General features: G+C 36.9%; 1 protein-coding gene across 1 annotated transcript in view; it reads left to right on the forward strand.

Annotated features, from left to right (window-relative positions):
- Window positions 1-14,257, forward strand: part of LOC131155112 (trafficking protein particle complex II-specific subunit 130 homolog) — a 64,942-nt gene that overhangs the window by 25,424 nt on the left and 25,261 nt on the right. Inside the window, exons 13-17 of the mRNA XM_058108042.1 lie at window positions 108-653; window positions 752-964; window positions 1,687-2,080; window positions 2,170-2,257; window positions 2,365-2,452. Of these exons, the coding sequence (XP_057964025.1) occupies window positions 108-653; window positions 752-964; window positions 1,687-2,080; window positions 2,170-2,257; window positions 2,365-2,452 (1,329 nt within the window). The remainder of the gene's footprint in view (window positions 1-107; window positions 654-751; window positions 965-1,686; window positions 2,081-2,169; window positions 2,258-2,364; window positions 2,453-14,257) is intronic.

Raw genomic sequence — 14,257 nt, forward strand, 5'->3', positions numbered from 1 at the left:
GAGTTTTTTTTTTATTTTTAGATTTTACCTCTCTCTCTCTCTCTTATGCCTGTGTACTTTTGTCTGCATGCTCAAACATTTTGCATTACTATTCTTGTTTGTGGCAGCAAAAATATCTGGAGCTAAGTAGAGGTGCCGCTGACAATTATCATTGTTCCTGGTGGAAAAGACACGGAGTTGTCCTTGATGGAGAAATTGCAGCTGTCTGCTATAGACATGGAAACTTTGACCTGGCTGCAAAATCCTATGAGAAGGTTTGTGCTCTTTATGCTGGCGAAGGATGGCAGGATTTGCTGGCTGATGTCCTTCCTAATTTAGCAGAGTGTCAGAAGATACTAAATGATCAGGCTGGCTACCTCTCATCTTGTGTGAGATTGCTTTCACTTGATAAAAGCTTATTCTCGACCAAGGAACGCCAAGCTTTTCAGTCTGAGGTTGTTCGTCTTGCACACAGTGAAATGAAGCACCCTGTGCCCCTTGATGTATCTTCATTGATTACATTTTTTGGTAATCCTGGGCCACCATTGGAGTTATGTGATGGTGATCCTGGTACACTGTCTGTAACTGTTTGGAGTGGGTTCCCTGATGATATCACTCTTGAATCTCTCAGTCTCACTCTGATAGCTACATATAATGCTGATGAAGGCGTTAAGGTATGTTTACAAATGGACACAATCACATTTTGTTCATCAGATTGGTTTACAGATTGAATCTTACCGAACTGCTCAATTATCTACCTTTTTTTCCCCAGGCATTAAAGAGTTCTGGTGCTACCATACTAAAGCCTGGCAGAAATACTATTACTGTTGCCTTGCCACCACAAAAACCAGGTTCCTATGTCTTGGGAGTTCTTACTGGGCAGATTGGGCACTTGAGATTTAGATCTCATAGTTTTTCCAAAGGTGGCCCTGCAGACAGTGATGATTTTATGAGTTACGAGAAACCAACCAGACCTATCTTGAAGGTACTTTGTCTTATCGCTTGTGTTACATATTAACTGAAACCTGACCTGCTACAAAGGAAGAAAAATGGTAATTAGAGAAGTTCATGAATAATCATAATGACTGTAAATAAACAACAATAACCACCACCAAGCCTTAAGTCTCGCTAGTTGGGGTGGGCTATATGAATCCTCTTTTGCCATTTGGCAAGATCTAGGTGAATGCCCTTAAGAAGTTGAAGTGCTGTCAAATCATATACTATATACTCCAAGTGATCCCCCTCCTACTGCCTCCAACTCTTACTCACCTCTCCTTAATAGATTGATAGTTTATGTTGCTAAACCATCTTATCACTCTTCCTTTATCTTGACTTCTACAATGCTGCACCCAACTTATCCCAGATACTATAAAAGATTTGTCATTTTACCATGACAACTCTATTATATATTCCATTTGGTATCCCATGAGAGCGAGCCTCGACTCTGTGGTGAGGGAGTTACATCAAAACCGGAAGGTCACAGTTTCAAATCACGAAAATAGTCTCTGTAAGGCCCAAGCATGGAGGTAAGATTGTGTACATCCTTCCCTCCTCAGACCCCCTTTGGCATGGGAACCTTGTGCACTAGCTGTTACCTTTAACATTTTATTTGGTATATTATGAAGTAGTGTGTAAGTACGGAACTGGCTTTTCAACATTTTGTAGATGCTTGATGGTTCCTACTCAATATAGTTTTCTCTTTCTTAGGTGTTCAAGCCAAGACCTCTGGTTGACCTTGCTGCGGCTGTTTCATCTGCTTTGCTAATGAATGAGCTTCAGTGGGTTGGAATAATAGTAAGACCTATCAACTACTCCCTTAAAGGTGCTGTCTTACACATTGACACTGGTCCAGGGCTGAAGATTGAGGAGTCACATATCATTGAGATGGAGAACTATGCTAGCATATCTCAGTGTACTCATGAAATTGGAAACTTTGATGGTGCCAAAAGAGAGATTTTATCAACTGTCACAGAAGAATTTAAACAGTTAAAGCAACAGGATGGTAGAGTAGAGTTGCCAGATTGGGCAAGCAATATAACTTCTGTTCTTTGGATTCCAGTCCGTGCTATAAATGATAAGCTTGCACGAGGAACATCTTCAGGTTAAAACAATGATTCAAACTTTCGGAATCTGCAAATGTGCTTATTATTTTCTCGTATATAAATATATTCGTATGTGTTTTATGGGCAGTCACACCCCAGAGGCAGAGCATTGTGGATGGAATGAGGACGATAGCTCTGAAACTCGAATTTGGAATATCCCACAACCAGACATTCGACAGGAATTGTTGCGTTTTATTTTTTATTTATAAAGTTCACTCGCAGTTTTTATTTTATTATTTATTCATGTTCTGATCTTTTACTTGAAACACCTGATACTAATGTGCAGGACTCTAGCTGTGCATTTTACTGACCCTTTTCATGTGAGCACCCGAGTTGCAGACAAGTGCAATGATGGTACCATGTTTTTGCAGGTATTGTGTCAAAATATTCATAAAAATGGTTGTCTTGACCTGGTACAACATTTGCCTATGGTATCTAACTCAGCGGAAGGTCCTTGAGCTTTTGTTTTGCAATTCATTAGGGATGCCCTACCTGCTCATTAGGTTGTGTGTGTGTAGACTTAGCAAGTCTTTTCGAGCCATGCATATCTTTTTCTTTTTGATAAATGAAGGAATTTATTAAGAAAGTACAAACAGAATTTGTAGCGGGAACATGATGTTCCTCAAAACAAAACAAAAGTAACAAAGAAATCTTGAGAAGAACTACTAATGAAGCAGCTAAAGCCCTTTGCACATCAACCAAAAGTACTCCGTTGAACCCATCAAAGGGATAACATCAAATTGAAACTAGAAAATAATTCTACTCCAAACAAGGTCAGGAGGAATCCTTTGCCCTTGTAGAAAAACTCAGCATTTTGCTTCATTCAAATGCACCAAACAATTACAAAAATAGCAGACTTCCAAAGAAATTTTCCTTCTTATGACCACCAAACATAGAGCTTATGATATTTTATATACTACACTAGATACAAAAGAAGGAAAAAAGAGACATTTATAAACTTTCTAGTGCTAGAGAAAGAAAATGCAAAGATTTAGGTGATGTAAAATGTATAAAGGATAAGAATGATAATATCTTAACCAGAGAAGAAGGCATAGACTAAAATTAGAAGATTTATTTGCAAAATTAGAGTCCTTGAAGTTAAGATGGCGTTGAAAAAGATGAAAAACAGAAAATCTATAGGACCAGATAAAATACCAATTGAAGTTTTGAAATGTTTAGGCGATAAAAGAAATATTTGCCTAACTAATCTATTCAACATTATTATAAAAACCAAGAAAATGTCAAAGGAATGGTGGAAAAGTACGTTAATACCTTTATATAAAAACGAAAGCAATATTCAAAATTGTAACAACTATCGTGACATTAATATTATGAGTCATATGATAAAATTATGGGAAATGGTAATTGAACATAGAATAAGATTAGAAATGAGGATTTCAAAAAATCAATTTGGTTATGCTTGGGAGATTTACAAAAAAAGCTATTTAACTTTTAAGAAGTTTAATGGAGAAGTTTAGGGAAAAGAAAAGGGACTTGCATATGGCTTTTATTGACCTAGAGAATGATAGAGTATTTAGGGAAGTTCTTCGGTGGGTCTTAGAAAAGAAGGGGATATGCAGTAGATATACAAAGGTCATTAAGGATATGCATGATAGAGTAGTGACTAGCATTAGGACAATAGGAGGGGAGTCCAGAGATTTTTCAATCGCATTATGTGTACATCAAGGTTCTACTTTGAGTCTTTATCTTTTTACTTTAGTGATTGATGAACCTATTAGGAATATCCAAAAATGAGATTCCTTGGTGTATGTTGTTTGCAAATGATATTGTGTTGATTGATGATAGTAGGAGCGAAGTGGAATCTATGCTGGAATTTCGAAGAACCGAATCAAAGTCTAAAGGTTTTAGGATAAGTAGGAATTAGATAGAATATATGAAATGTAATTTCAATAATATAAAGAGTAGTAATGGAGAGAAGAGTCAGTTTGATAATCAAGAAATTAATAGCACTAATAGATTTAGATATCTTGGATCTATTATGCAAGTGGAAGGGGAAATTGAAGAAGATGAAGTACATAGAATAAAAACAGGTTAGGTAAAATGGAGGAGTGCGTCAGGTGTGTTGTGCGATTGTAGAATACCCTTCAAATTAAAAGGAAAGTTTTATAAGATTGCTATAAGGCCGGCTATGCTTTATGGTTCTGGATGTTGGGCAACTAAGGAACATGTACAAAAAGTAAAAGTTGTTGAAATGCGAATGTTAAGGTGGATGAGTGGTATAATATTAAAATATAAAATAAGAAATGACCATATACGCAATAATTTAGGCATTGCACTAGTTGAAGACAATATAAGGGAGGGGCGGTTTAGATGGTTTGAGCTTTTGAAATGCAGGCCTAGTACAGTACCTGTGAGGAGGAGAGAGTTGGTTATTGTTTCTAGCATGAAAAGAGGTAGGGGTAGGCCTAAAATAACTTGGAATGAGGTAGTGAGGAAGGATTTAGTAGCCCTTAATCTAATAGATGAAAAAGCTCTCGATCGGGTGAATTGGCTGAAAAAGATTCATGTAGCTGACCCTACCTAGTGAGACTTAAGGCTGCTTCTTGTTGTATAAACACCAACGGCCTTAACTTCCGTAGAAGAAACCTCTTAGGAAAGAAAGGCAGCCTAATTCACCCCAAAGGTTTCAAACAACCTACTCACAGACCAAGAGAAGGCACAATCTAAAATGATACCAGTATTCATCTCATCACTCTAAAAGCAAAGAACACAAACACTAGGGGACAAGGCCTTATTTGGCATCCTTGTAACAAATCATTAGTACTAGTTTGATTGAGGAACACAAACTTGGTAAATGGCTTTGTTTGGGACCTTTGAGGGAATCTTGTCAATGAAAGAAAGCAAAGGAAATGATCACTACTTGATCTAAAAGTTAAAGGATCAGATAAATATTTATAAGAAAAACCCCCAAAGAACCAAAAGTTGCAACACTTCCATTCATCCTTTGAGCACACAGGAAGAAGGTGGAAAACTTAACAACTGAACAAGATCAGTCATCTCTCTCTTATTCAAATATCTTATAAATAAGAAATTCCAAGAAATGCTCCCATGAAAAACTAGAAATAAATTTTGAGAGTCTATACAAATGAGGTGAGAAGAATGTATTTTGCTCAAAAAAACCTCCCCTTTCTTGCTCACAAACCTCCCTATGGCTTTGAATGTAGCAGGAGATGTCAAAGTGCACTATTCAGGTCGAAGGGAAGACCTTAAATTTGAGATTGGATAAGGTGGGAGAAAATCAGTTTCTACTCGTGTTTGAGAGACAAAGCCTTGCACCATAAGGTCCAGAGACAAAGCCTTGTCTCTGTCACAAGCAATGTTTGTAAATAGCTGGAAAAGAGACACTGAGAGCCACTGGATAGATCCACACATCATGCTAAAAATAAATGTTGTCTCCATCCCCCACCTGAAATCTGATAAAGGAGAAGAAGTCACTCCAACCTTTCCTAATGTAATTCTACACCCTTGCACCATAAGGTCCTCTGCTAGCCCGAGAGGTCCATGTTGTTCTCAAGCCCATATTTGATAGCTGCAATTTTCCGCCATAGGTGACCTTCTTAGTTATGAATCTCCGAAGCCATTTTCAAAGAAGGGCTTTAAAGAAGATGTGAAGGGACTTTAAACCCAAGCCTCCTAAACTAATTGGCTGCTTCACCAGGCCCCATTTCATGGGGTGGAATTTGAATTCTGCCCCCGAGTTCCCCCCAAAGGAACCTCCTTTGAATCCCTTCCAACCTTTTGGCAACAGAAATCGGGAAAGGGAAGAGAGACATCGAGTAAACCGGAAGGTTTGTCAAGATTCTTTTAATAAGAATGAGTCTTCCTCCTTTTGTCAAGAAGTTTATTTTCTATCTTGCTAACCTTTTCTCAAACTTCTCGACGATGGGGTCTTAGACTTATTTGTCTTTAAATTTGGCTTCAAGAGGTAGCTGAAAGGAAAGGATATTAATTTGCACCCCAAGTGACCAACGAGGATAGGTCCTCTTGAACTGTCGCTGATCGAATGACTTCACTTTTGCCAAGATTCTCAAACCTGAGACGATCTCGAAAGCTACTAATATGCAATGATGCTTATGAATATAAAGCAGGTCATCCTCGCATTAAATGATGATGTCATCTGCAGAGAAAAGGTGAGAGACCTCCAGAGATCTTCCATTACTGCCGACTCTGAGGCCTTTAAGGAGTCCTCTGTCAGTGGCTTTTTCCAACATGAGACTCAGCACCTCCATCACCACAATGAAAAGGAAGAGAGATAAAGGACCCCCCTGCCTCAAACCTCTGGAGGAGCCAAAGAAGTCAGAGGAGCATCCATTGATGAGCACTAAGAAGCTTGGAGTACTTATGCAGTGGGTGATCCAACTACACCCTCACTCCTTGAAACCCATTTTGCTAAGAAGATAAAGAAGAAAGTTCCAGTTGACATTTCCCATATCAAGTTAGAGATGAAGGAGAGAAGAAAAGAAGAGAAGAGAAGAGGAGAAGAAAAAAAGAGGAAAGAACTGAGCAGCAATTTCCTAGAGTCTACATATAGCTCCATATCCACTCTCTTATATATATTAATAATAATAATAAAGTCTTAAGGGCAAAAATACCCCTATTAACACAATCTAATTATTAAAATAACATTTTCTCTTCAAACACTCCCCCTTAAGCTGGGGGTGTATAAATATTACCAAACCCCAGCTTGTAACAAACATTAGACAAGATGGGCTTAAATAAGGGCTTTGTAACCAAGAATCCCATTGTTCACATAAGAGACTTCAGGCACATAAGCTTACACATAGTATGAGCCATAACTCAATATTCTCGCTTCAGCAGCAGATCTTGATACAGTAGTTTGTTTCTTGCTCAGCCAAGTAACAAGATACCACCCACAAATATACAATATTCAGTAGTAGACCTTCAATCATCCTTATATCCAGCCCAATCTGCACCAGAGTACCCCACAATCTCACAATTTCTACTACATTTATATATCAAAACTTTGCCAAGAGAGCCTTTGAAACATTGGAAAATCCTACGAACAGCATCCCAATGTTGTTGTTTGGGATTTTCCATGGACTGACCCACCACCCCCACTACCAAAGATGTGTCAAGTTTAGAGGCAGTTAAGTAGATCAACTTGCCAACGAATTGCCTATATCGCGTTTGTCTTCAAAGTCTGGTCCAACATCCCTTGACATTTTCACATTGGGATCCATAGGAATATCAACTGGTTTAGCTCCCAACAAACTAGTCTCATTTAGCTAGTCCAATACATATTTTTGCTGAAATAGATTCAACCCTTTCCTAAACCATACAATCACAATACCAAGAAAGTAATGCAGAAGGTCGAAGTCCTCGATTTGAAATTCTTCTTGAAGTCTCTGCTTAACATCTGCAATGCCACTGTGGTCGCTGCTAGTGATGATGATATCATCAACATAAGCTATTAAAAGTACTACACGTCTTTGTTTGTGGACAAAAATTGAATGATCAGAGTAGCACTAGATAGAGCCAAATGCAGAAACTACAACACTAAATTTGTTAACCAGGCTTGAGGAGACTGTTTAAGACCATAAATGGTCTTATGCTACATACATTACCATCCTCCCCCTAAGCAACATACCACCCAGGAGGTTGCTCCATGACTCCTGCAAAGCTTCGTATAAGAAGACATTCTTTACATCCTACAGATATAAGGGCCAATCAAAATTAGCTGCCAATGAGATCAATACACGAGCATTATTGAATCAAACAACTGTAGAGAAGGTCTCAAAATAATCTATACCATGCATTTGGGTGTACCCCTTGGCAGACAACTGAGCTTTAGGCTGTTCGATAGAGCTGTTAGGAAGATATTTGATGGTGTAGACCCAATGACACCTGACCAACTCTTTACCAGGACAAAGATCCACCAAGTCCCATGTCCCTCAAGTGGTTGAGGCATCCATTACATGCTTCCACCCAGGGTTAGCAAGTACTTCAACATGGGAGGAAGGGATAGAAATTGAGGAAATAGGCAAAGCAAAAGAATGCATATGACTAGGAAAGCAAAGAATGGAAACATAATGTGCGATAGAATTAGCAACTACGGATTGTTGAGCACATGTTTGAGTGCCTTTCCAATGAGCAATGGGCAAATCCAAATCACATTGGGATGGATCTCCATAACTAGAAATCTAAGAGGGATGGGCAGAGGAGGTGCCTGCTTAGTGGTAGTGATGTTTGTGCTTTCTTTCCATCTTTTATAAACCTTAAGTTGTTTCTTTGGATCAGTAACAACTAGATTTGGAAGAGGAACAGAAGATTTCTCGAGAAGGACAATGGTAGGAACAGGAGGATCAACACAAGAGGGGGAACCATAAAACTTTGATGGAATCAAAATAGATTCACCCAAGGAGGACCCGACACTGGAAAAATAGGGCGTCCCTTCAAAAAAGGTGACAGCAACACTAACATATTTCCTACGAGTGTGGGGATCATAACATCTATATCCTTTCTGAGTTCTCAAGTACCCAACAAAGACACATTTAACAGCACAGGGAGATAACTTGTCCTAACTAGTATATGGAACATGAACAAAGCATGCGCATCCATAGACATGAGGCACAACAGAGAACGTGGATGTTTCTGACTACATGATAAAGAAGGGAATTTGTCCCCCTCGAACACTTGAGGGCATATTTTTGAGCAAAAAATAGGCTGTAAGAAGAGCATCAGTCCAAAAGGTTTTGGGAACATGCATATGAGGGAGTAGAGACCATACTATGTCAAGTAGATGTCTATTTTTTTGTTCACCCACTCCATTCTGCTGAGGGGTATGTATACATGATGTTTGTTGAATAATCCCTTCGGCCAAGCAAAAAAACTGAAGTTTATTTTGAACAAATTCAAGTGCATTATCATATCGAAAAATTTGAATATTGATGCCAAACTGAGTTTTTATTTCCTAGTAGAATTAAGTAAATACATTAAAAAATTCAGACCTATCTTTTAACAAATAGATCCAGGTCATACACAAAAAATCATCCAATAAGGACACAACTGACACACAGAACTCAAAAGACTCAAAAGAGAGAAACAGACTTGAACATAGGAAAAACTTCTTGTAGTTTTTCAAGGGATGGATGTCCCAAATGATGCCACTGATCAAGAGAAACACCATGAGTAGAAATGAAGGAATTCATATGACATGAACTGGACTCTCCATGACCACCATCCAAATAGCACAGGCCACCCTTCTTAAGCCCTCCACCAATCCTCTTCTTTGTCTAGAGATCTTGAATAACACAATAAGAAGGAAAGGTCACAAAACAATTATGAGACTTAGTTAATTGACTAACTGTTAACAGGTTCAAGGGAAATTTATACACATATAGCACAAATGAAAGAGGAATAGAAGGAACTAAGAGAATATTGCCAGAACCAGAATTTGGTCTAATTAAACCATCAACTAGAGTAACCTTAAAGTAATGGGATTCAAGGACTCAAAACAAACTAGGACTGTCTGCCATATGAGAGGAGGCACCAGAATCTATAACCCAAGGTGAAGATGATGAAGAGGTGAGAAGCCCAGTTGTACATGAATGGGCCACAACAGAACTAGATGTAAAAGACTTTTGGAGTTGTTGAAACATGTGAAAAAGATTGTTAAATTCTCTCTGGACATGGTGGATGATGTACTCAACTCCCCAGTGGAGTGGCTAAGTGGAGTGGATAGGTGTGTATGCATTTGAAGTATCACTAGTAGAATTGCCTTTTGAAAGAGACATATTGGCCCAAGCCGGTTTCCCAAGGAGATCGCATAAGCAATTAATGGTATGATTTTCCTTGCCACAATGTGTGCAAATGGGAGAATTTCCATGATGAACTCATAGAATTACAAAGCCGTTTTCGCAACCACAATCATAACTTCATCCTCGTCCTCTAAAACTTTCCCCACTACATTTAGAGGTAGCATCCATGGCTGACTTATCGCAGGAAGGAGCTCAAGTAGTCAGGCAGTACACACCAACACAAACAACATTTTCAGGATTTAAAAAAACCAGAACTTACAGCACTTCAGACTCCAAAATCCAGAAAATCCAGAACTTCAAAAGGCAGTTATGACTACAGAACTGAGCTTACAATATCCTAGGAGTAATTACTTAACCACCAAGAACATGGCAGACCACAACAAAGTACTGCAGGCATTTAACAAACAGCCTGGCAGCAGCTCCAAGCATTATTAGCTGACAGCAACTAGAAATGAATGCAGTGAAGAACAGGAAATTAATATTTGAACACCAATCGAAACCAACCAGTAATCAGTACAAGATTGCAAGCAATCAATCACGAATACGCGTCAAAACAGCATATCAGCTGCCACAGACAGTGACAAGAGCAGCAGCGGCAGCATAGAAGAAAAAGTGTAACTGAGTTCACATCAGCAAATCACCATGAAAACACACAGATTCCTGCAAAGGATGCTGCACAACCTAACCCGCAGGGAGGGTGTCCTTAAACGACTCTCAAACCAATCAGAAAGTCAGATTTGAGGACTGATTAGGGAGGATAAGTAAAAAAACGAAAACCAGAGCATCATAAAAAGTTCAGATAAATCAGTTTTGAAGGAGGTCAATGCTCTGATACCATGTTATAAGGTTAGAGATGGAGGAGAGGAGAAGAGGAGAAGAAGAGGAGAAAGAACTGATCGGCAATTTTGTGGAGTCTATGTACAGCTCAATGTCTGTCCTCTTATATCTTAATAATAAATGAATGATAATAAAGTCTTTAAGGACAGAAATACCCCCACTAACAGAAAGTAACTATTAAAATAACATATTCTTTTCTAACATAATTTTATTTTTTTATTCTTCTTTTTTAACTTTTATTTTCTATTTCTTTGGGGTGGACTTCTTGTCCCCATTCGTTGTATCTTCTCTCTCTATCTAATATACCTTCTTTTATTATTAAAAATAAGAAAAAAAGTCTATAGAGATGATGAAGCTCACTAATTGCATCAACTATCTAGTGATGCTCCTAGAAATGAGATTCTCTCCATTGGCGATACAAAACTTAACCCAAGAAAGAAAGAGATAATGGAACTAATAAGTGCATTTTTGATAGATTGCACGAGTGGCATAGCACCCATGGTCTAAAATTTTCACTAGCTTCACAATAAAAAAATGCTCAATGTTCATTTTGTGAAAATTCACTTAGAAATTCCCTCAAATTATCCAAAATTTTGAAATTTGTTGAAAATGTGATCATGGAACAACCTAGAAAGTGAAATTTGGTATTCAAGACCCTCCAAATGAAATTTCGGTCTTAATAAATCTTCTTTTTTGTTGAAAATGAAGATTATTACGAGAAGGATAGGTCAAAATTTTAAGAATTTTGAGATTTTTTGAAAAAATTGAACTTAGAAATCAAGTAGAGCATTATATTCAACCTTTTATATCTAAAATGACTGTGTTTTTATAATAACTCCGTCTGTGATGCACTTAATGTCCTAATCATTCACACACAACTGGTCCTAGGCCCGGGAACGAAGGGTTGCGTTAGTTAGTTGATAGCCAACCTAAAACTTGTCAAATCATTAGGATATGAATCCTTACCGATTATTCATTGGGGCATCCCCTACGAGCAATGCATTGCACTTATACCACTCGGGTGTAGCAAAAAGTGGGTGAGGGTTGGCTAGGTCGTTGCCCAGAAGTGATACATTGTGTTGACGTTCGGATATAGTGTCAAATATGCAAGGGTTCCTACATCATTCTGGATGTGGATGGGTAAAGAAGTTAGTTCAGGAGACTTAGATTAGATTGGCAACTTAGAATATAGGGATATTTGTTTATGGCTAAAAGCATGGAAATTGTGGATACAATGATTAGAAGAAAAATTAATCTAATTTACCTTCATGAAAGTAAATGAGTGGGGGATGAAGGATTCAAACTTTGGTACACTGGAAAAAAAAAAACATAAAAATGGGGCAAGAATTATTATAGAAAAAACTTAAAAAATAGCTTTGTAGACGTCAAAATAGTAGGGGATAGAATTATAAAAATCAAGATGGTCTTAGGCCAAGAAATAATAAATGTCATTAGTACTTATGCTCCTTAAGCAGGCTTAGCAGAAAACCTTAAGAGACAATTTTGGAAAGATATGAATAATATTATACAAGGGATATCAGGGACTGAGAAAAAATTCATAGGAGTAGATCTGAATGGACACGTTGGAAGGGATAATAAAGATTATGAGAGAATACATGGAGGATATGGATATGGAGACAAAAATGAGCTTGCAGAGATGATCTTAGACTTCACCATGTCATATGATTTTATTACAATGAATATTTTCTTTAAGAAGAGAGAAGAACACGTAATAACTTTCAAAAGTGAACAAAATAAAATTCAAATAGATTTTTTCTTAACTAGGAGGTTAGATCGTTTTTCATGTAAGGATTGTAAAGTTATCCCAGGTGAAAGCTTAACCACATAATATAGAGTTTTAGTGTTAGAATATGTATTAAAAAAAGGAAGAGAAGGGATAAAATAAATTAGTGCAAGAGAACTAGGTGGTGGAATCTAAAGAGAGAAAATATGATAAAATTTAAAGATAAAATGATCAAAGATGGTGATTGGACTATAGAGGATGGTGTAGATACAAACACTCTTTTTGGAGTAGGATAGCTAGCTCTATTAAATAGTTAGCAAAACAGATTTTTGGTGAATCAAGAGGAAGATTCTTGAATAGCAAAGAAAGTTGGTGGTAGGATCAAGATGTTTAAAAAGCTATAAAGACAAAAATAATTTGGTATAAAACATGACCAAAAATGTAGAAACATGGAGAACTTTGAAAAATATAAAGTGACGAGAAAAATATGCAAAAAAGGTTGTTAGTGAAGCTAAACATAGATCTTTTAATAATTTGTATGCAAGATTAGATATAAAAGAAGGGGAAAGAGATATATTTAAACTTGCTAGAGCTAGCGAAAGAAAAGGTTTGGACTTAAGTAATGTAAAATGCATAAAAAGTGAGGATGATATTGTCTTGTTAAGGAAGAATACATAAAATAAAGATGACGAAGTTACTTTGGTAAGCTATTTAATGAAAACCAAGTAGAAAATTTAAACTTAGAATAGGCAAATGAGGAAAAGACTAAAAATATGAGATTTATTTGCAAAGTTAGAGTTAACGAAGTTAAGTTTGCACCAAAAAAGATGAAAAATGGAAAAGTTATAGGACCAGATGATATCCCAATTGAAGTTTGGAAATGCCTAGGTGATAACAGAATTATATAGTTAACTAAGTTATTTAGCACAATTATAAAAACTAAGAAAATGCTAGACAAATGGAGGAAAAGAACTTTAATACCTATATACAAAAATAGGGGATATATTCAAGATTGTAATAACTATCATGGAATTAAACTTATGAATCATACAATGAAATTGTGGGAATGGGTTGTTGAAGAAAGATTAAGGTTAGAAATGAAGTTCTCAGAAAATTAATTTGGTTTTATGCCTGGGAGATCCCTATTATAGAACTTTCTATCTTTTAACAAGATTAATGGATAAATATAGGAAAAAGAAGAGGGACTTGCATATGGTACTTATTGACTTAGTGAAAGCGTATGATAGGATACCTAGGGAAGTCCTATGGTAGGTTTTAGAAAAAAATGGTGTATGCCGTAGGTGTATGAATCTCATTGAGGATATGTACGATGGAGTAATGGCAAATGTTAGGATTATAGGTGGAGAGACTTGAGAATTTCCAATCGCAGGTGTATAGGGGTGGAGTAAACTCTAAGTTAGAATTATGGAAGAAGCTTTAGAATCTAGAGGCTTTAGGATAAGTAGAAATAAGACATAATATATGAAATGTAATTTCAGTCATAGTAGGAAGAATATTGGAGACAAAGTTAAACTTAATGATTAAGAAATCAATAGCATTAGTAGATTTCGATACCTTGGATCTATTATGCAAGTTAACGGAAAAATTGAAGAAAATGTAATGCATAGAGTTAAAGTAGGTTGGGTAAAATGGACAAGTGCTTTGACTGTGCTTTGTAATATCCTTAAAATTAAAAGGGAAGTTTTACAGTTGTAAGACTAGTTATGCTATATGGATGAGAATATCCGGCGACTAAAAAACAACATATCCAAAAAGTAAAAGTTGTCGAGATGAGA

This window comes from Malania oleifera, chromosome 1 (genome assembly GCF_029873635.1).
Source record: "Malania oleifera isolate guangnan ecotype guangnan chromosome 1, ASM2987363v1, whole genome shotgun sequence".
NCBI lineage: Eukaryota > Viridiplantae > Streptophyta > Magnoliopsida > Santalales > Ximeniaceae > Malania > Malania oleifera.